The sequence below is a fragment of the Pinus tabuliformis genome, chromosome X (assembly GCF_031772625.1).
Source record: "Pinus tabuliformis cultivar Carrire ecotype Pingquan chromosome X, CPIR1, whole genome shotgun sequence".
NCBI classification, from domain to species: Eukaryota; Viridiplantae; Streptophyta; class Pinopsida; order Pinales; family Pinaceae; genus Pinus; species Pinus tabuliformis.
In genome coordinates this window covers 31883026-31907860 of record NC_142308.1, presented here as the reverse complement: position 1 = coordinate 31907860, position 24835 = coordinate 31883026, and the positions used below count along the sequence as shown (strand labels likewise).

General features: G+C 37.7%; 1 protein-coding gene across 2 annotated transcripts; it reads left to right on the top strand.

The window, feature by feature from the left end:
- Positions 1 to 355: 355 nt before the first annotated feature.
- Positions 356 to 24820, top strand: LOC149138180 (E3 ubiquitin-protein ligase APD2-like). 2 transcript variants are annotated; one of them, XM_089453053.1, is made up of 9 exons: positions 356 to 800; positions 2536 to 2642; positions 2728 to 2856; positions 2988 to 3084; positions 3683 to 3757; positions 3852 to 3940; positions 4576 to 4722; positions 24009 to 24078; positions 24245 to 24746. In XM_089453053.1, the coding sequence occupies exons 1-9, from the start codon at positions 668 to 670 to the stop codon at positions 24583 to 24585; spliced, it is 1188 nt and encodes a 395-aa protein (XP_089309179.1). In that variant the 5' UTR covers positions 356 to 667; the 3' UTR covers positions 24586 to 24746. The 2 variants fall into 2 exon arrangements, with proteins under 2 accessions (XP_089309179.1, XP_089309180.1); XM_089453054.1 differs by having other exon boundaries at positions 667 to 804; positions 24245 to 24820.
- Positions 24821 to 24835: the final 15 nt, after the last annotated feature.

The following is a 24835-nucleotide window of genomic DNA, read 5'->3' as shown; positions in this document are numbered from 1 at the left end:
ATTTTTTAATACATATATAAATTCAACACCCTAAAAATTTCTTAAAACAATTATAGAGCCAACATCACAACTCAAATTTTTAATTTGTCCTCTCTTATAGAATATTTTAAATAAAATTAATCCAAAAATAAACTTTTATGGTATTCTTTTTTCAAATGGACCCAAAATATATATATGTATGTATAGATATATACGAACAAAAAGACATAGAAGAATAGAAGTACACTCATCTATCGACTGTCTGTTACTGGACACGACTTTTTCCCAATTTTATATCACACACTCGAGAATCGCTTCAGGCTCCAACACCCAACCACCCTTCATATCTGCCATTCCAAGCTTCTATCAATCAATGCTTTCACCGCCACAATGATCAATTCCTCAATAGTTGACTGTTGGATGGATAGTGCAGAGTGGTAGTTGAAACAAACGTTTCTGTTACATGTATAGCATTAGTTTCTCCTCAGATGATCTCAGCTGCAAGCCCATTGTTACTGAATATCTCTTCACGATTAAACCATCACAGGTCCCCGATTGTCATGATAGCTGCATATATATCTCAGATATGCGGGAATGGAGTAAATGTTATGGTTAATCGTTGTTTCATTCCTCGCAGTTTTGCAGGCACGGACTGTGGAATTTATTCGACAGCAGCAAAATATTCATCATGCCCAGGGGTATGTATGGAGTCGGAGTTGGAACACCTTATTACTATGCCTCCCCAGGCGCTCGGCATGAAGCAGAGACCAGAGAGGAATGCTGGGCTTGCATGATAATTCCTATTACGTTCTGGATTTTTGGCATGTAAACCTTTCCCCTCTCTGCAATTTAAACTTTGCTCTGTTTTGTTGTATTTTTCTAAAGAAAGTTATAGCTTGTTATGTACATAAGGTAACATAATCTTTGACATGTAAACCTTTCCCCTCTCTGCAATTTGGACCTTTTTCCTCTCTGCAATTTAAGCTTCAAGAGAGTTATAGATTGTTATGTACATAAGGTAGCACAGATTCATTTAAACTCATGTCCAGAGGCACTGAGAAGCTAGAGGGAGCTTCTATCTCCGATTCAAATCCGTAGGATCTTAAACTTTAAGAAGGTTATAGATTGTTATGTACATAAGGTAGCATAGATTCATCTAAACTTATATCCAGAGGAGCTAAAGAGCTAGAGATCGTATGTCTCTAATTCCAGTGAACGGGATCTTAACTCCAATGAATTTTAAAGATGTATCCTCCAACCTCCCAGCTGCATAACAGACTTGAGGTAACATGAATTTACCTGAAATGCCATATTCAAAGAGGTTTATTCTGGATATCATATTCAACGCATAATTTGAAAGCGCTCCCTACTCAGCCCCTGCGGTAAAGTACTTTTATTCTCAGGAGATCATCTCCATTTCTATTATATTGACATCTTTAGTGTATTCCAATTTAAGAATTCAAGTCCAATAATCTGGATTAATTGCCTCTGTATAATGATGTGTTCATTAAATAGGTAATATTAAATTGCTTTAGCATACAAAGATTGACAGGTCTTTTTAATATAATAAAAATGGGACCGATTCTCACCAGTAACAGAGGCAGATACCTATCCAGATGGAGAGCTAGCCCCTGGAGGAGATTGTTTATCATCCTGGTGAACCCCAGTCTCTTCCCTACCTTATCGATTAGAGAAGTGCTCTCTCACTGTCTCATCACCATAGCAATCATTAGGGTTTCTTTCTTTCTTTCCCCACCACCGACTCTACAGAAATGCCTTCTCAATTCTTAAATCAGAAGGCAGGAGTTCAGGTTATTCCCTTCCATTTAAGGCGCCCTATTCCTGTATTTTCCCCAATAACTCTGGTAATGGGATATTTTAATTGGTAAGGTCCTTTCCTCCATACAACCAGTGATAACCAACCTTTCTTTTCAAGCGGCGGCAATGCGAGAGGTTTAGAATTAGGTATTTGGGGTTTTTGAATAAGTCTTCCGATTAGTGTTTGAATAGGTTTTATCTGTGTGTTCCCCCTGTTGAAATATCTATTCCTTTCTGGAATTGTGTCCAACACAAAATAAAAGTATCAAAAATGTTACACGAAAAATGGATATTCAGAAAAACTTGATCCAGTTGGGACATCCTTTGGGATTATATGTATATGTTTCAAGGTCTATATTCAATTTACTTATTCATATTGAAAAGTTTTTGTGTTAGTATCCATATTCAATGTGTACAGTAATTTTACCCATAATTATGTGTTTTTTGAGTCATATAGAATGTAGTTCTAACATGTCGATAAAAGACTTATATTTAAAATTGGTTGTAGGTATCCATATTCACATTTTCAATGCCCCATCTAACACTTCGATTAAACCCGCATATTCACATGTAAATGAATGATCTCCCACACTGAAGTTACTTTGCTTAATTTCATTAACCCAACCCCATCTCTGGTGTGTTGAACAACTTACCTTTGTCAGAGTTGTATGTGATTTCTTATAAGCTTCAAGGATTGACATGTTCTGGTTCTAACTAGCTAGTACCTGGATTTTCCAGTTTCAATGACATTGAGCCTTGGACTGTATGGTACCACACACCTAGTGCTTGGGCCAAATTATTCCCATTATCTCGAAGCCAGCCCCATTTTTGTCAAGGAAATCAAGGTATGGGTGCTTTCCCCAGCTGCTCAGTTTTTTTCAGCTCATGGCGACCGTTGGAATTCTTGTTCATATGGATTGCAACTAACAGGTTAAAGATGAGGGGCCACATAATACAGCCGGCCCTATGCTGTATGGTTTCTCCACTAGGCCAAACCTCGGTGTAGATCGGAACTGGAGCACGGTGCATAGTCTGCTTGTCGATCCACAATATCATCAGGTAGGTTTGATGAAAAAATGAATTGGATTTTAGTTTTATAGCAATGGTCTTTTGTTCAGGAAACCCAGAGAATGCCATAGAAATTCATGTTTTGTTATCCACTGACTTTGCTGCATGTTTGGTGTTGGCAGAAATTTTCAGTTTGGTTGAACCACGACTCTAAAGTGATGTTGCATTGTCAGGTTAAAAGTAACGGATTTCAGGATGTTTTAGTAGTTATACTGAAAGGTATTCACTTTTTCGATCACATATTCCCAAATTGGGATTAGTTCCCTATTTGATGTTGTCATCAGTCATGTTTTCATTTTACTAATCCCAATTTGATGTTACCATCAGTCATGTTTTCATTTTAAAGTCTTGATTCTTAGAGTAGTTCCATCAGTGAAAAGATTTTTCTAAAATAGCTTTGGCATTTTTTGCCAATCCAGATTGAGGGTTTCCAATGTTAAATGAAAGAATGATCTACTCACCCATAAAATGCTATCAAATGATTTACCCACCTACAAAATAATGTCATACCATTATTTATTTATCTGTTTGACATTGAGCCACCTATACTGTGTAATCTCAAGGTGAGCAGTATCTTAATATTTTCCTAGATTCAAATTTATAATTAATTTGATTCACCTTTAATAACTATTAGTTCATGGTTGTAACATCATACTTACATTCAGAATTGCAGTCTAATAGTCTTTGCTGATGATAAAGATAATAGAGGAGAAGATTTGCAACCTCTCCTCAGTGACAAAAAGTAGAGAGTTGACATGGTTTCCTTGTATTTTGTCTGCACAAATGTTTTTCATAGATTCTGGTTTGGAGTGTGCAGGACGGGAGAGCTTGGACGAGTGGATCCACAGTCCATCAAATCCTCACCTGGGCGAAATCAGGCTAACAATGCACGGTATGAATGACAAGCCCAGAGTTCATTCCTTAATATGGGTTCATAAGGATGAAAAAGGGGTAACGAGTTCGAAAACATGATTGGGGGCTTGCAGGTTCTGGAGAGGCAGAGACAGAATACAGGGTAAATGAAGATGCGGATTATTACTTCGCTGTGGGGAACTTCAATCAGCGCACCGTTGAGGTGCTTACTTAACCTTTGGCTTACTGTGAACCTATGGTTTAAGATTTTTGTTTGGTTTAGAATTTTGGTGAACATTACAGATCCAAAATCATCCTAATAAATGTGAATGTTGCGTTTGATTTCAAAAATGTCCGATCCGAATGTGTATATATATGAGCAGAGATGGCATTTATTGTTTGCTTTAGCTTTGTGTAAGCAGTACTTAAAATTATCTCATGGGTAATTTTTCTTTCAAAATTTTATGATCTGACTTACTTCAAATTGAATCAAGGGTAATTTCACTTAGAAATGGGTAATTTTTCTTTCAAAATTTCATGATCTGACTTATTTTAAATTGAGGGAGGGGTAATTTTACTTAGAAATTTAATCATCTGTATCATTTTAAAATGAACTTTGATGAATTTTATGATAAAACTGTAACGTTTTACAAAATTTCTATTCAATTTTTTGAAAACATTTGCCAAATAAAAATGACCCTAGAAGTACTTTTATCAAAAAATCTACTCAGGATATACCGCTGTACTGTATTAATAGTTGCAATAACGGGATTGTATCGTTATCAAGAATTTTACTCAGGATATACCACTACACTTTATTAATAGTTGCAATAACGGGATTGTATCGTTATTATGCAGGTGGTGATGACATTGAATTTTACTTCGAAACTATATAGCACAGACAGGGCCAATTACCAGTGTTCAGTGAGGAAAGGCTTGTGTGCAGTAAAACTATTCATTACGGGCAATAAATATGCGGTTCTTGCCACTGGAGGCAATTCAACGGTATGCCCCCTTTTAACACTTCACACCCACTCTTTTATCTCACTGGTTTATTAGAGCAGGCAGAACAGCCTAGCAGTAAATATTTTTTTGATCGGAATATATTTTACATAATACTTCATAACACAATGATGGGCAAAAATCAATTAATTAATATTACTATTTGTTAGTTAAAGAAAAGTAATTTATCAAATTTGAGCTAGGTTTAGGTTTAAATCAATTAGTTCTCATTATAATCAAAGATTATATCCAATAACTTGTATATACTAATAACTTATATTTTGAAATCTATTATTTTAGTTTTGTCATGAGCTAAATGTCTCATTGAAGAGTGAATGGGCATGGTTGTGTGCATTCACATGTTTCCAATTCAAGTTCATTAAGTAAAGATACAAAAAGTAGATTGGATTGAGAACTACTATAATTAAAAAAGAGCAAAAACCTTCTTGGTTTGCACTTGAACCTTGAATTAGAAGAGTGCATTTGTCTTTCCACTTGCCCTTAGCTCTTGTAGTATAGCACAAATAAGGTTCTTGTCCATATCAAACTCATCTTCTATCTCAGATTTGAGTTAGGCTTAAGATTAAATCAACTAGTTGTCATTATAATCAAAGAGTATATCCAATAACTTGTATATTAAATATATCAATAACTTATAATTTGAAGTCTATTCTTTTAGGTTTATCATGAGCTAAATGTCTCATCGAAGAGTGAATGGACATGTTTGTGTGCATTCATATGTTTTCAATTCAAGTTGATCATGTAAAGCTACAAAAAGTAGATTGGATAGAGAACCACTATCAAAAAGAACATTAATCTTCTTGTTTTGCACTTGAACCTTGAATTAGAAGATTGCATTCCTTTTTCCACTTGCCCTTAGCTCTTGTAGTGTAACACAAATAAGGTTCTTGTCCACATCAAACCCATCTTCTATCTCTTGACCTTCCATCTTGGTAGTTGTCATTGCTCCTTTTTTTGACTTGTATGATTACAAACAAATTCCCAAATGAAGCTTATAACACCTTTCTTTCTATGTCCATTCATATCACAATATTTGCAATGCTTCTTGGGAAACCCTTTGGGATTGTGGCTTCAAATTTCTTGATTTTATTTTCAGATGCCACCTTCTTGATTGTTTCGCTTCCCCCTTTTCATTCCCCACTCGATACAAAGAGCTTTCTTTCTTGCTTTGTGTATGCTTCTAACGTTGAAAAGCTACAACTACCTTTAAATGTGTCTGCATAGACCTCCAAGGTACTTCACTACTACCCCATGTTGCTCTAGTGAGAGATTCAACATGATGACATTCTTCTACATGTAACCTTAGCCACTCCATCCTTCTTCTTGTGGATAACTTTGCCATCTCGTGAGTTGATTATTTTCATAGACTATAGATAGAATTGTCATGCAATAAATTCCTTGAAGTGTTCCCATTTAGTCATCATGGGATTCTTTCCCAAACACAAAGACATAATTATCCCACCAAATCAAAGCATGTCTAGACATATTTATACAAGAAAAAAAATTGTTGATCCTCTCTTATATTATGAAAGATGAAACATACTTCTAGTTGCTTTAGCTAACTATTGAGTTTTTTGGCATCTATTTGTCCATCATAGGAGGGTGTTTCTATTTTTTTTTTCCATTTTGAATTAAGAATTAGAATATGAAAGAAAAGGGCTACTATTATTAGAATCTAAAGGTTCTTACCTCCAATGTCCTTGGGGAAACAACTTCAATTTTCATACTTAAAGTCTTTGATCATTTTGTTTCCTCCTTGTAACTTCATTTTCATGAGTGTGTAACACCATCTTAGTGTTGCAATGTTATGCTCCAACCAAGTGATTTGGATTTTGAGTGTCTTGAGCTTTTTTCTTCAAGTGAAAATGCCATTATATGTGGTTTTCCACTACTCTTTATTCTTGACAACAATGTCTCACACATGGTTGTGAGACTTAGACTTGAAACAATTTCGAGACTCTGTTACCTTCTAGACCTACACTAAAATATATTCAAGTCCTTGAACAATGTGCAACCCTAGAGGCACTTATTGTGGTTGTCAATGTCACCACAACAACTCTTCTTCTTGTTTTAAGTCAACTCTCCATTGGTATTGTTATCACCCCAAGAAACTCTCCTAGGTTGTATCTCGGAGATGCTCGGGAACATTACAAACTCAACAAAATGTTGGAAATGGATGAATGGAAGGAATGATGCTTGTTCAAGCCAGATAACCACTTCTACTATGCTTAACTCCAGACATGGGTGAACACCCCCAGACTACAAGGCTTTAGACCACCAATTACTCACAGTTTAAGGATTTGGTGAATATGGAGAATACTGACCACACCAGCAGATGCACAAGACCATGTGATGGCCGGCTGCAACCAGTAAAAAGGTTTGCAAATCTATTCACTAATGCGCAGACAGGATGACAACTCTCTGGCACTAAGTTAACAGAAACTTGCATAACACATTCAATGATACATACTAGACTTCAACACAGAGGTAGGATGACAGCTCCTCTAATGCTAAACATCAAGAGTACATGAAAACTGCATAACAGGCACAGCCTAGAATAGAATAGAAGTGGAAAGTGGGCAATTAACAGCAAAAGAATATTGTATTAGCTGAAAATGAAGACCAGACGCTGCAAGTATCAAAGTAGTTATAGTCTCCAGAAGTTGAACCTTACATCAAAACAACAACCATCAACCTTGATTACATCTGTTTTCTGGGTATATATAGAGTTTTCATTACAAAAATGCTCTGCTACTCTAGGCGTGGAGGGGTCATAATTGACAACCAACCGCTTTAACTGTCTGAAAGAGTCCTTGCTGCAATCTGCTTGCTTCAATGAATGAATCTGATATTTTCTGATACTATATTGTCCTTCTTGAGAAGGTGGAGTGTAATATGGAAGAAGTTCCATAACTGGTAAATGTTGTGATCTGCACGAGGCTGGTCATTTCCTTCTCGGCCATTCTTCATGTTAAATGCGGTTGTTGAAGATCTATTACACCGAGTGTTGGATACTGGCCACGGGATAGGCTATGGACGAGCTGACTACATGGCGAAACAAAAACAGCCATTGGATCAAGTGAATGGAGGGCAAAGATCTGTTGGCGAGAAGAATTGAGCGGAAGCGGGAGCAGAATTAGGCGGAAACGGGAGTAGACAAACATGAGCCGTCAGATCTCGAGTGGTTAGATCCGACGGCCATCGGGGAATAAGGGGCACGAGAGATAACGAGCGGGGACGGGCGAATGGGTGGTAAATGGTATGAATCGCACCTCTTTAGAGCCCACAGTGGTAATCGTACAAGGGCGAGCGATCACAATCACCGGGCGATGCGTGGTGGATGGGACAGGGCAAAAACCACTTTGATTGCGCGTTATCACTCGGTTAGTTTGCGATAGTGGGAGGAGCGAATGCCATTGGATTAAACGGATGGAAGGCGGAGATTGGTTTGCAGGAGATATCGGGAGATATGAGAGCGAAATGGGCGTGGGCCGTTGGATCTTGTCGGGACTGATCGGATGGCGGAGGAGCGATCGCAATATCACATTGGCGGAAGTCAAGAGGTTTGGGCCTTTATACATATGCGATTTGCGGTAGGGATTAAAGCTCGGACTCGATGCTACATTACAATATGACTTAACTGGTCATCGCATCCATCGCGGATCGCAAGCCGAGAAGTCTTGCCACATGAAAGTGCTGATTGTGATGGAGTTATGTACCCGACGGAGTCATTAACAACAGTTTATAATCATATCGCATCCACTAGGGGCAATCGGTAATCGGCCATTAGCGATGTTATATACATGACTTATAAAAGACCTCCTGAAAGCTGCGATTGCGATTGTGATTGCGGTGGAAGGTCGTATGGGCGCGGGTTCATGGGTTAAGAGCCCGGGGCTTAAGGTTTGAAAGGGCGATTTTGCAAAGTTTATAGGAAAAACAGAGGAAGTAGAGCCGAAGGAGGATAAGCGGGATAGGGGTAGAAAGGAGATAGTGACCGATGCGAAATCCTTCTGCGCACAACCAAACAGAGCAAGCCTGTCTCTGACCTTAGAAAATCATTGTTGTATAGCAGAGCTAACACTGGCTCCTTCTGGGGATGAGATCCTCCCTGTGAGGTCTCAAGAACCTACAGATCATTGCCTTTTTTATGAAAAACAAATTAGCAAAATTTCTGGTGTTCCATTGGGCATGGAGTCTGACTGATCCTACACTAAAACTGATAAAATAAAATATTTACAACTTTAAGGCCAAAAGACCTTAAATCACATAAATTTTCATAAAACTCCCATTAATTGGGCCATCAAAAACTGCTTCTCCTTCCATGCTTTTCAACATGAAGGTATTGTTCCCTTGAATCTAAAAAATGATAAAAGGCCCTATCCAGAAAGCATCAAACTTCCCATGGTTTCCTTTCTTTTCTTTCAGTGCATCCCACTTCAGAATCAAGTCTCCAACCTAAAAATTATCTGATTTTGTCTTTCTGTCAAAAGCTTCCTTGATCTTTTTCTGGTGTGCTGCAGACTTTTCAACCAGCTGTTCTCTGATTTGGTGTACCTCTGCTAAATCAGTGATCCTTTTTGCCATGTCTTCTTCCTCATTCTGTTCTTGTTGCAGGAACTTTGCCACAGGGAGAGTCAACTGAATTGGGAACACAACCTCAGTGCCATATACCAGCCTGAATGGAGAATTCCCTGTGGATTTCTTAATGGTCACTCTGTCAGCCCACAGTGCATACTTGAGCTTAGAATCCCAATTTTTTTTGTTGTCTTCCAACAGCTTTTTAATTATCCTTATCAGACTTTTATTTGAAGATTCTGCTAGACCATTGCCTTGAGGAGTGGAAGGAACCAATTTAATGCCCATTGAATCGCACATATCCACCAATTCTTTTTCCCTAAAGGTTGATGCATTATCTGTGACTAATTTGTGTGGACAACCAAATCTGGTAATGATATGCTCTGTCAAAAACTTCATGACCACATTATGATCAGCCTTTCTGGTCAGGATTGCTTCAATCTACTTAGTGAAGTAATCAGTGGCTACTAGGATCCATCTGTGTTGGCCATTGGAGTGTGGATTGATTTCTCCAATGAAATCCAAGCCCCACTGTTGAAAAGGTCCTTTTGCATGTATTGTTTTAAGGGCAGGGACTTCAACTGCTATTTCCCTTCAAATCTTTGGCACCTGTCACAAGATTTAAAAAATGAAAAGACACTAGAAAATAAGGTGGGCCAATAGTACCCAGCTCTGAGGATCTTGTGGGCTGTAGTTTTCCAATAATGGTGTTGTCCACACATGCTGGAATGAAACTGCTGCATAACTTCCCTTGACTATTCTTTGCCCAGACACCTCAAAAGCATTCTAGATGGATCCCTCCAATAAAGCGATTTTCATTAATGCAATATTTAGCTACCATAAGCTTAATAGTTCTAGCTTGACTTGTGCTTAAGCCTGGAGGGATTTCTAGTTTCAGCAAGAATTTAGCTATTGTAGAGTACCAATCACAAGAAGCTAGATTTTCTGCCACCGACTGCTTTCTCTCTGGTTCAGCTGCTTCCTCTTCTTCTGTTTGACCCTTTTCTACATCTGTGCTTATGAGATTTATGTCCAATGTTCTGCAATTTTCTTCAGCTAATAGCCTGGCAAGACCCTGACCTCTGACAAGCTTGGTGGGCTTCAGTTCTATATTAAATTCAATTAACTTTGAAATCCATTTAGCCCTTCTTCCATCAGCATCAGGCTGTGTTAAGACATCTTTTATTGCAGCAGAGGGTACATATGCAATTATCTTGGAATGCAGAATATAAATCCTGAAAGCTTTCAAAGATTTGATAAGAGCATATGCTTGTTTCTCAATGATATCATACCTCAGTTCAGCATCCCTTAAGGTTTTGCTGAAAAATGCTACCGGATGCTCTGAGCCTTCTTCATCTGATTGCAATAAGACTGCTGCAAGGGTGTCATTAGAGGCAAAAGAAAATATATGGAACTCCTTGCTGTAATCAGCACTGATTAAAGTGGGAGTCTCCATAATAGCTTTTTTAATGGAATCAAAGGATTTTTTGGTTGCATCAGTCCATTTGATTTCCGACCCCTTCTTCAACATGGAGGTAATATGCTTCACCAGTTCTGCAAAATTTGGTATAAACCTCCTCACAAAATTAATCTTGCCCAAAAAAAATTGGATGTCCTTCTTTGATCTTAGGACAGACAAGGTCTGTATTGCTTTTACTCTTTCTGGGTCAATTCGAACACCTACAGCAGAAACAACATGTCCTAATAGCTTGCCTTCTTCTAAAGCAAATTGTGACTTTTTAGGATTGACTGAAATCCCAAACCTTCTGCATTTTAGGAACACTTTTCTCAAATGTTGCCAATGGTTTTGATGGCCGCTGGAGTATACTATTATATCATCAAGGTAGATAAGGACAAATTTATCCTTCTCTCCCACAAATGCTATATCCATAGCTCTCTGAAAGGTGGCTCCAACATTCATTAACCCAAAAGGCATTTTGGAATACATAAACGTGCCCCAAGGAGTGGTGAATGCAGTCTTCTATTGATCATCTGGATGTACAACAACCTGATTAAATCCTGAAAATCCATCCAGCAAAGACATCACTTTGGCTCCTGAGACTTTTTGCAGCAAATGCTCCATCTTGGGTAGAGGGTAGTTATCTTTCTTAGAGCATTTGTTTAAGTTTCTGAAATCAACACAGAGTCTGATTTCTCCACTTTTCTTCCTCACCACAACCAAATTGGCTACCCATTTTGAATATCTGAGAGGGACTATGATCTTGGCAGCCAACAACTTTTTAATTTCTTTTTCAATCGGAGGGAGGAGCATAGGATTTATTGGTCTCAACTTCTGTTTGAAAGGTATGGTGTCTTTCTCTAAAGGGATTTTATGCTGGATGATCTTTTTATCATATGTTTTCAGGTCACTATATTCCCAGGCGAAGACATCAGCAAATTTCTTCATTAATTTAGAGTATTCAGTATTTTGGTCAACAGATAGATGAGAAGAAAGAGTTATGTATCTAGGCTGACCTGGACTCCCTATATCATGCTTACAGATTGTTGATTGATCTTTTTTTTGGGCAGCTTTATAGGGTACGTCATTTTGGTCAAACAGTCTTTCTAGAGGAATTAAACCCTTTGGTATATGATTGTTGGGAAGTTGGACAATACTATCTTTGCCAATTTTGTTTCTACGCTGGGATTGGGGGTCTTCTTATAAAGCTTCATTCTCTTGGTCAATTTGCATTTCAGAAAATTCATCAATGACTTGCAGGAAGCTATTCACTTCATGATCATCCTCGAAGACTTTCTAATGGTGGAAATTATCAGGAAAGGATGGTCTATATTTCATTTGGACTTCATAAACTAGTCTGGGAGGCATGGGAGGGATAAACATGCTAGCAGACACAACAAGGGAATCAACAAGCTGATTTTTGGCTCTAGGAATATATGAAATACATAAATTATCAAAAGAATCTTTGAGTTTCCATTCCTCATCTCTGTATGCTTTCAACCTTGGGTGCTTTGCTTGAAATGTTCTGTTTATTTGCTGAATGATCAAATCAGCATCTCCAAACACTTTTATGCTTCTGACTCCTCTGTCTTTAGCTGCGTTAAGGCCCAATATCAGAGCCTCATACTCCGCTATATTGTTGGTGACTTGAAAGACCAACTTAAAATACAGATGTGTGCTTTTTTGCTATGGAGATACCAGCACCACCCCTGCTCCTGCAGTGTCCTGGAACATGCTCCATCAAAGAACATCTCCCAAACCTGACTTCCTTGCTCTTTCTCGGCCTGAACTATTGGTTTCCTGATCTGCATTGAGGCCTTCTGAGATTCTTCCATTTGGAGAATACATTCTCCAAAATCGGTGTCCACAACATAAATAGGATTATTAGAAGGATTCTTTTCATCACTAATGATATATGCCAACTGTGCTTCTCTGTACAATCTCCTGCTTTCTCCTCCAAAAAACGGGACAGTGGCATAAGATAAATCATTCTGCAATGTCCCACCTAGTCTCTTAATCCACCCTCTGGACAACAACATGCCAAACTTGGGAGGGACATCTGCTACCACAATATCCATCATCATACTTTTCATGGGCAACTGAGTTAGGGTAATGGCTAAATCTTTAATCAACCCCAGACATTTCACCTTTCTTGAATCAAATGAGAATAAATCATGATATGGTCTGGTGATGTCAAGGCCTAACTCTTCCATGATAGCTTTAGGTATCAGATTGTGGCTGGCCCCGGTGTCTAGTAGGCAGTTGTGGAGGATTTTGTCATGGATGGTCAAGGAGACATAAAATGATGGAGAATTATCATTAGCAGGTTCAGTCATTGAACTTAGCACAACTGCAGGCCTATCATCTTGCAAATTGACAGAGTCAGTGGAGGTTTGTGTGGATCTCAGCTCAAGAGCTTCAAGGATAGGTTTTCTGAACACTTCACTCTTTACCAACTCTACCAGAGGCACAGATATTTTTAACTTTTGGACTTCTGACTCAAAGCTGAAAGGAGAAGGGGACTTGTCAAGACCTCTTACCTCTTGAGCTGGTGCTTTGAGGATGACTGGATCAGCCACTGGTCTTTTCTGTCTGGTACTCTGTGATTCTGTTGGGACAACAACCTTTTGGGCAGGATTCTCCTTATCATTGATTGCTTTTGACCTCAGCTTGTATCTTTGTTGTTCCTTAGTTTGTAGCACAACCTCTCTGTCCCACCTTTGACTGTCTTGGTCCTGTAGCAATGATTCTTCATATGCAGCTAATGTAAAAAAGACAACACTGTCTTTATCTTCCATGCAATGAATTTCATCCTCATCTTCAAATTGTTCCTCCTCCATGACTACATTCTGGAAAGGAGCTTTAACTCTTTGATCTTCATTAACTTCTTTACCGCTCTGAATGATTTGCGACTATTCATTTGCTCTTCTGAACAGATTTGAATTTCTTGGAACAAATGTGTTTGGAAGCCTAGCCTTCCCAGAGTTCTGCTCGACCTTCAGCTTAGATATTTCAGCAGCCAATGACTCAATCATTCTAGTCATTTTATCCAATTTGGGCTCGGAAGATGAAGCAGAGGAAGAAGAAGCCTCACCTCTCTGCCTCCTTCTGTCAGCATGACTTTTGAGCTTTTCTGCAGCCATAATATTAGCTTCTACTTCTAGGGCTGCATCTTGCATATCTGCCAGAGTAGCACATCTTCTTTCTCTTAATAATAGGCAGAAATCAGAGTCAAAAGCATTGGCATAAGTGAGTTTGGCAGAGGTGGGGGTAGGCTTTACTTCAGTAGGTATCTTATTATACATACAATTAAATCTCTTATTAAAATCAGGCAATGATTCCCCATTTTCCCTCTTCAGGTTACCAAACTCAGTATGATAATATAGCAGGTCCTTCTTATCTCCCCATTGCTTCAAAAATGCATCATCTAAAGCTTCAATGTCAGCAATAGACCTAGGGGTCAATTCTCTGAACCACTTTCTAGCCTCTCCATCAAGGCTCTGGACAAAAACTCTCATCCACACATCATTTTCACTGATGTCTAAGTTATCAGCATAATTATAAAAAGACTCAAGATGTTCTTCTGCTGTTACTCCCTCTGTACCAGTAAACTTAGGCATATATTTCTGATATTCTCCCGCAGGCATGGGATTCAAAGAAACAGGCAAGACCAAAGGTCCATATCTAGCAGCAATAATTCTTTCTATCTTTGTGGGTGCTTGCTGTCCTGCCATGATTGGGGTAGGTGAAAGGATACTGGTAGATTGAGCAGTATGGAACAATGAAATGGATGACAGAGACAAAGGGATGTTATGGACTGTATGGGATGCTATCTTTGGACTAAGATCCAAATGGGAACTAAATAGACAAGGAGCTTTATGAATCTCTGAAGCCGATTCTTCTCTAGCAGTACTAGGCTCTATATCTTCAAATTGTATATTCTCAACTATAACCTTCTCTTGCAGAGATACATAAGATTTCTTGGGCTTACGTCAGGCACTGGGACAACTGGTGAAATCTGAGGATTTTTTCGAGTATGTCTCACAAACTGAGCTAGGACTATAATGTGGAGTCGCCAAAGGTTGGTCTTCCTCCAGTGGAGTCGCCAGATAGATGATTAAAACTCAGAAATGTGTCCAAACTTTGTCTATCATCAAAGCGGAACTGTATCGTCTCCCAGGGAAGCTGAGCTTCAATCTCCTTTCCCCGGAAACGGCGCCAATTAATGTTATCACCCCAAGAAACTCTCCTAGGTTGTATCTCAGAGATGCTCGGGAACATTACAAACTCAAAAAATGTTGGAAATGGATGAATGGAAAGAATGATGCTTGTTCAAGCCAGATAACCACTTCTACTATGCTTAACTCAAGACATGGGTGAAAACCCCCAGACTACAAGGCTTTAGACCACCAATTACTCACAGTTTAAGGATTTGGTGAATATGGAGAATACTGACCACACCAGCAGATGCACAAGACCATGTGATGCCGGCTACAACCAGTAAAAAGGTCTGCAAATCTATTTCCTAATGCGCAGACAGGATGACAGCTCTCTGGCACTAAGTTAACATAAACCTACATAACACATTCAATGATACATACTAGACTTCAACACAGAGGTAGGATGATAGCTCCTCTAATGCTAAACATCAAGAGTACATGAAAACTGCATAACAGGCACAGCCTAGAATAGAATAGAAGTGGAAAGTGGGCAATTAACAACAAAAGAAGCTTGTATTAGCTGAAAATGAAGACCAGACGCTGCAAGTATCAAAGTAGTTACAGTCTCCAGAAGTTGAACCTTACATCAAAACAACAACCATCAACCTTGATTACATCTTTTTTTTGGGTATATATAGAGTTTTCATTAAAAAAATGCTCTGCTACTCTAGGCATGGGGGGGTCATAATTGACCACCAATTGCTTAACTGTCTGAAAGAGTCCCTGCTGTAATCTGCTTGCTTCAATGAATGAATTTTATCTTTTCTGATACTCTGTTGTCCTTCTTGAGAAGGTGGAGTGTAATATGGAAGAAGTTCCATAACTGGTAAATGCTGTGATCTGCACGAGGTTGGTCCTTTCCTTCTCGACCATTCTTCATGTTAAATGTGATTGCTAAGGATCTATTATGCTGAGTGCTGGATACTGGCCACGGGATAGGCTATGGACGATTTGACTACATGGCGGAACAAAAATAGCCATTGGATCAAGTGAAAGGAGGGCAGAGATATGTTGGCGAGAAGAATCGAGCAGAAGCGGGAGTATAATCGGGCGGAAACGGGAGAAGAATCGGGTGGAAACGGGAGTAGACAAACGTGAGCAGTCAGATATCGGGTGGTTAGATCCGACGGCCATCGGGGGAATAAGGGGCACGGGAGATAACGAGCGGGGATGAGCGAATGGGTGGTAAACGGTATGAATCGCACTGCTTTAGGGCCCACGGCGGTAATCGTACAAGGGCGAGCGATCACAATCACCGGGCGATGCATGGCGGATGGGACAGGGCAGAAACCGCTTTGATTGCGCGTTATCACTCGGTTAGTTTGCAATAGTGGGAGGAGTGAATGTTGTTGGATTTAACGAATGGAAGGCGGAGATTGGTTTGCAGGAGATATCGGGAGATATGAGAGCGAAATGGGCGTGGGCCGTTGGATCTTGTCGGGACTGATTGGATGGCAGAGGAGCGATAGCAATATCGCATCGGCGGAAGTCAAGAGGTTTGGGCCTTTATACATATGCGATAGCGATTAAAACCAGACCCGATGCTACATTACAATATGACTTAACCTGTCATCGCATCCATCGCAGATCGCAAGCCGAGAAGTCTTGCACATGAAAGTGTCGATTGCGATGGAGCTATGGACCTCATGGAGTCATTAACAACAGTTTATAATCATATCGCATCCACTAGGGGCAATCAGTAATCGGCCATCAGCGATGTTATAGACATGACTTATAAAAGGTCGTATGGGCGTGGGTTCATGGGTTAAGAGCCCAAGGCTTAAGGTTTGAAAGGGCGATTTTGCAGAGTTTATAGGAAAAATAGAGGAAACAGAGCTGAAGGAGGATAAGCGGGATAGGGGTAGAAAGGAGATAGTGACCGATGCGGAATCCTTCTGCGCACAACCAAACAGAGCAAGCTTGTCTCTGACCTTAGAAAATCATTGTTGTATAGCAGAGCTAACAGGTATAAGGACGGAATCCATAGAGAAGGTGTTTATGGTATACTTTAGAAATAGAAGGATAGTGGATCGCCAAGACTAGTGCCCATCTAATGGGCAGTGGAGTTAAGATTAATAATCAAGAGGTTCAAACTTGTATAGAGGAATTGTAGCTAGGATAGTATAAACATGATCTAACCAACCAGATGGATTTACTTCAATATATAGAAAATTAAAGAAGGCTCTTCGAAAGATACTTCTAAGAACAAGTGGAAAGTCAACAAGTAATAACACATAACCATGTATAGTTAAAGGACAACCCATATGAAATCATAAATGAAGTAGAAAAAAGTAGTGAGCCCTCATTATGGAATGAACTACCAACAATACATCATTCTTCATGTGCAATTTCACCAAGATCAATAGGGTCTAAACATGCCACATTTAACGTTCAACCCTAGTTAGGGAAACCCTCATATTAGAGTGAATGGTTCTAAGTGAGATATTATAGTGACATATATTATGCAATGGACACGATGATTGCAACAACACCAAGGGAGGGTTTCGTCTCAACCCTAACATCATCTTATTGAAGCCAAGATGGCCCTTCTATAAAGCTTATTCTAGTAGATCTATGGTAGTAATTTCCATCCATCAAATTGATCGAATAATACAAAAGAAAGATGAAGAACCTCACATTGAAATGCCTCTTAACTTCTCCTTCCCGATAGATCTTCATCAAATCTTGGAGGGTATCTTTTGCAACTTCAACTATGCCTTTCGCAAATGCCCTCTCCCATATTTATACCTTCCATATCATTACACAATAAAATAAAATAATATTAAATTAGAGCTAAAACCCTAGAAGTAGGTTTCTCCTCTTTAGAGTGTGTTTTTTTAAGGTTTGGCTCCACCACAAGTTGACCTGTGTTAATTTCTTCTTTAAGTTATCTTCAAATTTGTGAATTATAGCTCAAACCATGTGAAATGCCCATCTTAAGTAACCAAAATACCCCTCTTTTTACCATTAGAGTGGAGCACTCCTCTTTAAGTGACCTTCCTGGACCATGAAACAATTTCTAATCTTTTCTTTTCTGACATATCATCCTATGGGATTACTTCGTGTAGGATGTTTTTCTCATTTTTCATTTGAATGCATGCATAAGGGTCCATAATGCCTCATTGTAGTTCCTAATTTGAAGAGCTTACCTCCAAATATCTATATAAGGTATCAAACAATGTATTCTCACCCCCAAATACCTCAAAAGGTGAAATATGCCTCCAAAATGGGTGGAAATTCTTCCCCTTATGGTTTCTTCCGGTCTTCGACATAATTTAACTATGTCCTTGACGTGGGCATTGAACCTTTGATGCTCACAAATATAATTTTACATCATCACATGCATTAGAGCCCAAGTAAGCTAGAGAATTCATATTCTAGGTCTCCTTTCCTGCTCATATCATTAATAAATGAAGTTTCAAAAAATGCTCCATTAGGTTATAGTTTCTATTGAACTCCGAGGGTCTTCTTCTGTGCTTGGTAAGAGAAGAAGGGCTGATGAAAATGTTAAATGAAATATTCATTTTCAAGGGGGGTAACACAAAACAATTTGATTACTTGACAAAACTTGATGAAATTCTATAAATAACAAAACACTCATAATACTGTAATTTTTCTAATAATAATAATAAAATCACCCCATCTATAAAATCTATACTACAATAGTGAAACTGTCACATACCTAACTCCTTAATAGTTGATTAAGGTTGTAAGGTATCCAGACCCAACCTCCTTGGTCACCTTAAGGAAGTGGGGTTATCAAAATTCCTCTTCCTGCAATCACCTCAAAACTCATTTTCGAGATCACCATCATCTTCTTCTTGTTGAGAGCTTTCTAATTATATTCAATTCACTAAAAACTGAGCTCTAGGTAAGAAATTATGCACACTTAAATATTTTAACCCTCAAGGGCCACATCAACACCTTTTTACTACCACATGGCACCACCTCATTGGTCCACATCTACTAGCATAAACCATTGGCAAGCATATCAAATATTAGCCCCTGTGCAAGGCCTTCACTAGTTAAATTCACCTATCTCATTTCTACCCAACCTGATACTGGATCATCAATTGAAAAATATTGACTTCCCATCATTTATCATTTTTATCTATTAGGTTACTGGGCATTTGACCCCCAAGATGTAAAACAAACCTCACTCTTGTTTGTCTCAATGTATGACACCCAACACGTCGATAAGTTAATAGCCGTGTCATTGGACCACCTAACCCTTGAGCAAAACTAAAGGAGTCACTCGCATCCAACTTCCTAGCATCTAGACATTTGATAGTCTTATATCTTGATACTCGATATCTGATCAATCAATGCTTGATGTTTTGTGGTCCATGTCATCTCTGCATTGCTTGAAACCTAGCCATGACCACAATTCCATTCTGCACTATGATCCTTGTCATCCATTCATGTCATCTAGTCAAGTAGGAATGTCATGTCAACACATCATCTCCATGTCATCTCCACATCCACACCACGTGGCTAACATTTCGTAGCCCTAGTCCATGTCAAGGTCCTTATGTGTTTTGATAGTGTCAAGAGAATAGTATGATAACGGAGTTCCCAAAATCCTAATACATGACACTCGACACCTTGATAACTGATAAGTTGGTACACGTCATTAGTTGACAGGTAACCACTTCTCCAATAGGTCATAGACTTCTCAGGGTCTATTAATATTGAGGGTTCATGTTGATAAACTCTCCATGAATTGCTCAATGCCCCGATGCCCAATCTCTCAACACTTTAAACCCCAACAACCCAATATCTTGTCCTCTCAGGGCATAGGCCCCTTCCAGTTAAGCTCTTGGTCACGACCCCCCTTTGTTGGACCATATGATTAGGGGTTGAAGCTAAGAGCTATAATCCCCAAAATCCCAACACTTCCACTAACAAAGCACAGTTGATGTAAGGACTTCATGTTACTTGACAACATTATCGAGCTCCATTAACATCGAGGGCCTATGTTGGTGGAGACTAAATAGATCTCCTGATACTTGGGGTTTGACCTCCTGGAAGCCCAATAACATGGATTAATTGTTGGACATTGGATAAAACAATGCTCCCCGTGTGTTTCGTGACATGGACTAACCGCCTCTTGTGGATCCTTATCTCTAGCGATGTGATCGTTGACTAATACCTGCAGGTTTTGGTCTAACGACAATCGTGATTCCCAACAAGTGGTATCAGAGCGTAGGTCATGAGTTCGATACACACCCGGCTCACATTGGGGGGATATTGTTGGACATTGGATAAACCAACGCTCCCCGTGTGTTTTGTGACATGGACTAACCGCCTCTCGTGGATCCTTATCTCTGGCAACGAGATCGTTGACTAATACCTACGGGTTTTGGTCTAACGACAATCATGATTCCCAACATTAACACCACATAGGCATATGAAGAGAATTTCTTCATCAGATATTAGACAATTATTAGGATCTATCAGTATGAAGAGGTTTGCACTGATGGTTGCTTGATGATTTACCTAAAATTGAACTCTTGATACCCTGATAGTCCAATATCTTGCTCCATGTTAATGGGTCGTTAGCTATTGGGAAAGTTCTTATTACTTGTTGATAGGCTAGGCTTGTCGATGTTGAGGGAATTTTGTAACTACTGCATGTGGAAATGCCTGATACCTGGCTCAATAACTCGATACTCCAAGGCCTAGTAACTTGATAATTGACTCATTATCCCATAGATTTACATATTCTGTTAGCCTCGCGCCTTCTTGATAGGGACTGAACCTTAGTTAGGTTTTGATAGGCAATCCCCAAAATTCAAAGGAACATCCCTGAATTTCCAAATCTTCTGAAAGAGATTCTTAGGTTTATCCTAAGGACTGAAATGGATAGAAATAAGGCATTAAATTGCCTAGAAAACTTCTAACACCTAGAAGTCATCTTCATCCCTTAGAGGTTATTAGACTCTACCCTTAAACAAACATTCTCACCAAGAGAAATAAAAGAAAGAGATGGTCAAAGGCCATTTCCACAACTCCCCCCCAACAAGGATGAAAATCTTCTCACTCCTATTCGAGAATACATCCTTGTTTCCTATTACTAATGCTAGCCTATCCCCAATGCTAGTGTATCAATATCTATACAACACCAACAAAACTATAGGGAAAGCCACTGACTAATAATCTTCTACATTTACACTCCATATAACCATTTGACTTGTAATTACAATGGGTAATATATTGTTAAGGTCACTTCTACATACCACATTTCTTATTAAGAAGGTTTACAACTAATGACTAAGCACGTTCAAACCATGCCTTCCAATTTGTCATTATATACGTTATTGATAACAATACAATTTCATTAACAAAGTAATATGTATACACATATAAATTGATATCAAGAGTTGCTTAAAATTGAGGAAGGGAGAGCCACTCCACCCAACCATAGGCACAGATACATTATAGTCTTTCTTTTAGCTGGCCACCTTCGAGTCAGATATGATGCCTTAAGGGAAAGCTTCACTCAGGGATTCAAAAAACTTCAACCCAAGGTAGAATTTATGAATTCCATTCTCCTTCATATACCATAATTTAGGATTCTACTCTTCAACCATTGAACCAGGGCTTAATAACACAATAGGGTATGGCCAATCCAGACATGCTCAGCAAGAAAAAGAGATCCCTTCACTAGATGTCTAGTCCTTCAATGCTTCTCCTTTTCCCTATGCTAGATTAAACAATCACTCAGAACTTCTTCCTGGCCCTTTTACTTAGGCTGAACGTTTCTTCATTAATTCCTCAATCCGTTTCAGATTTGACTGGAATTCAATTCACACACTTGTTTTCTATGATTTAAAGGATTCTATCTTCTTTTGTTTTTGTTGTTCAAAGTCACTCTCTGTTTACAATCTTGGGTTTCTCTGTCCGGTGTTCTTTTTCTCCTACTCTTAATATGACTCTCCTTTTGTTTTGCTCCTCTGGCCCCCCTTCCCCTCACACATTCCTAGCATGCTAATTCTAGGGTTTCCTCTTTGGGTCACATGGACAAAACATAAACCTTTAGAGTGTTATGTGGCTCATACACCTAGGGGAAGTTTGGTAATATTGTTTCCATATCAATGATCTAATTAGCAAATTTAGTTAGAGAGGAAGACCTCCCAGATTCTCCCTTATAGCTTTACCTTTAAGCATTGGGATCTATGTATTGGCTACTCTCTCATTTAGCTTTTTCACATATCATAAAATTGAAATAAATCTTTACATCACAAGAAGTCTATCAAGTATTCATGTTGGTTATCCAACATTGTTAGTCTTAATTACATATTACAAAATGTGGGGATTAAAGAGGGAAGCTATGGAAATGAAATTTGTTTTGAGTTATACACCTTTAGGGTTTTAGTAAATGTGTTCTCACTTTTTTTTTTCTCTTTGAAAATCACATTTTAGTTTTTTTCTCCAAGTCAATTCCATGTGGGGCCCTCTTCTACTTATTGGGCAAGTTCTAGGTAAGTCTTTATAGGTTATTGAGATTCTAAGAAGTCATAGCTGAGTGTGGAAAGTTTTGGCGAGTTTCAACTTGATTTTTCACTTATTATTTATTTCATAATGGACTTGCAAAAACTTGGATGACTTGCGGGTCTTGGCCAACTCCAAAACACTAGTCTCACCACTCTTCTCATAATCACTACAATTATTTACCATACATGTTCAAGAAACAAATTGAATTAATACCAATATGATTCGTACATTGTTGAAGTTATGCCTCTAAACAATTGATGAAAATAAAATTTTAGTGGAAATATTATTTTTCTAATGTCACTTCTGGTGTTAATGACCAAACCAACACTTATTCAATTCATTTGTTGTTGAATACTAAGTGTGTAAATGAAGGAGACATATATGGAAATTTATTTAACTCCGTTGTAAACAAGTAACTCTGCCTTTACCATATAGAAACCCTTAATGGATGAATAAATACAACAAAGAATGTAATGTTTTAGTGTTCATATAGGAAATTATAAATCTATGAACACATGAACCGAACACTTGCATGGAAAAGGCTTCTTTATTGTGTTTTAAGCCCCTAAATAAAATTGTTGATTGCGTAGTAGTGAAGATTTGTTATCTTTGATTGTGTTCTAAGATCTATCTCTAAAAGTGTCTCTCCTATTTTGTATCTCTACTCAAACTTTCCAACTCATTAAGTGTTTCTCCATTAATCTTTAAGGTTGTATTAATCAAATTTGAGTAAATCAAACATTTCAATCTCTTGTTTAATAAAATTGTTAAAGACAATACTGACCAACTACTTTAATCAATAGAAATTGATATTTTAATAAACTTCTTGTGAGATGAACTTAAATATATGAAAAACATGTTTAAAAAGAAAAAGTGAAACAAGATTGATAATGGTAATAAACTTATTATAAAATAAACTAAAAATACATGATAAATACATATCATAATGAAACATGGTTTTTTATATATTTTCCATTTATTTAACATAAATTTATTTAAGTATAAAATTTAGATGAAAATCAATCTTTACTTCATATTTTAATATTTTCTATATATATATATATATATATATATATATATAATATATATATATATATTTATATCAAATAATTTTAATTTTATTAGTCTATAGAATAGATCAAATTTTCTATATAAGATATTTTTAATATACGTCGAAATTTAATAAAAATATATCACCATTCCTTAATAAGTAAACCAAATCAATAATAATAAATAATTATATAAAATGAATGTTTTTTTATTTAATAAAATTGAATAAATTTATTGATTTTATTGTTGATTGAAAAAAATGAATATCTTCTTATTTAAGTGTGATGCCATCATAGGTCATTGCACTTGAGTCTTCCCCCGCTATCGTATTTCCACTTGATAGCATTTGTGATTTCTCTATACCAGCCATCAATTATATTTTTATATATTTTGTTAGAGCTCAAAAATAAGTATTGTTAAAATATTTCATAAAAATACATTTAACCATGTTATTGAAATTGTAGGATGGAATGAACGTGTGGTACGTTGAACTTTCTTATGGGGCTCGTTTGCTGACATATATTCTGATCTTAGGTAAGATCAGAATATGAAATTGAAGGTTCATCTTACATTATATTTTTCAAAATGGTAGTTATGAGAGTGTTCTTTAAAAGTATCTTTATATGGCTTTTTAAGATAAGATTGTATAGCATTCTTTTTTTTTTTAAGATACTTATTTTTTATGTTATATGTTTGTTAGGTGTTGTTGTTCTTGTAGTATATTGTATTTTTAAAGTTATGGGGCATTTAGATCAACCAGTATCAGAAACAGCAGAAACAGAAATTGTTCAAGAATCTGAAAGGGCACCTTTATTACTTCCCAAAGAATCAAGAAGTCAATCCTCTACTTATGGAACACTTGAGCAAGACCAAGAATCAGGTTTAAGTTCTTCTACAGAGGATTTATACGATGGAAAAATCTGCATTATTTGTTATGATGAACCACGAAATTGCTTTTTCATTCCATGTGGACATTGTGCAACATGTTATACTTGTGCTCAAAGGTACGTCTACTTGATTACAAACATGCTTTATTTGTGAACTATGCTGTTTAAATTCCAAGTTTTGTATCATTGCATTTATTATGAAGGGAGTTAGATAACTAAATGTTAAAACCCTAGATAAGGTTAGTCATATAACCAAGCATATTAGCACAACCTTAGATTATGCAAAATACTTGAGACCATTACAATGTGATTCACTCTCTTATATAGAACTTAAGAGGTGATATTTTACCAAAATCCTAAAAGCTAATAATAGCTAGAAAGCTTTTCTTTTACCCTAAATCACC

Bases quoted from the DNA above. Each gene is read 5' to 3' on its own strand.
- LOC149138180 (XM_089453053.1), top strand. From the start codon at position 668: ATGCCCAGGGGTATGTATGGAGTCGGAGTTGGAACACCTTATTACTAT. The intron at 3,085-3,682 runs GTATTCACTTTT...TGGAGTGTGCAG, and splicing joins TTTAGTAGTTATACTGAAAG to GACGGGAGAGCTTGGACGAG. The intron at 24,079-24,244 runs GTAAGATCAGAA...TATGTTTGTTAG, and splicing joins GACATATATTCTGATCTTAG to GTGTTGTTGTTCTTGTAGTA.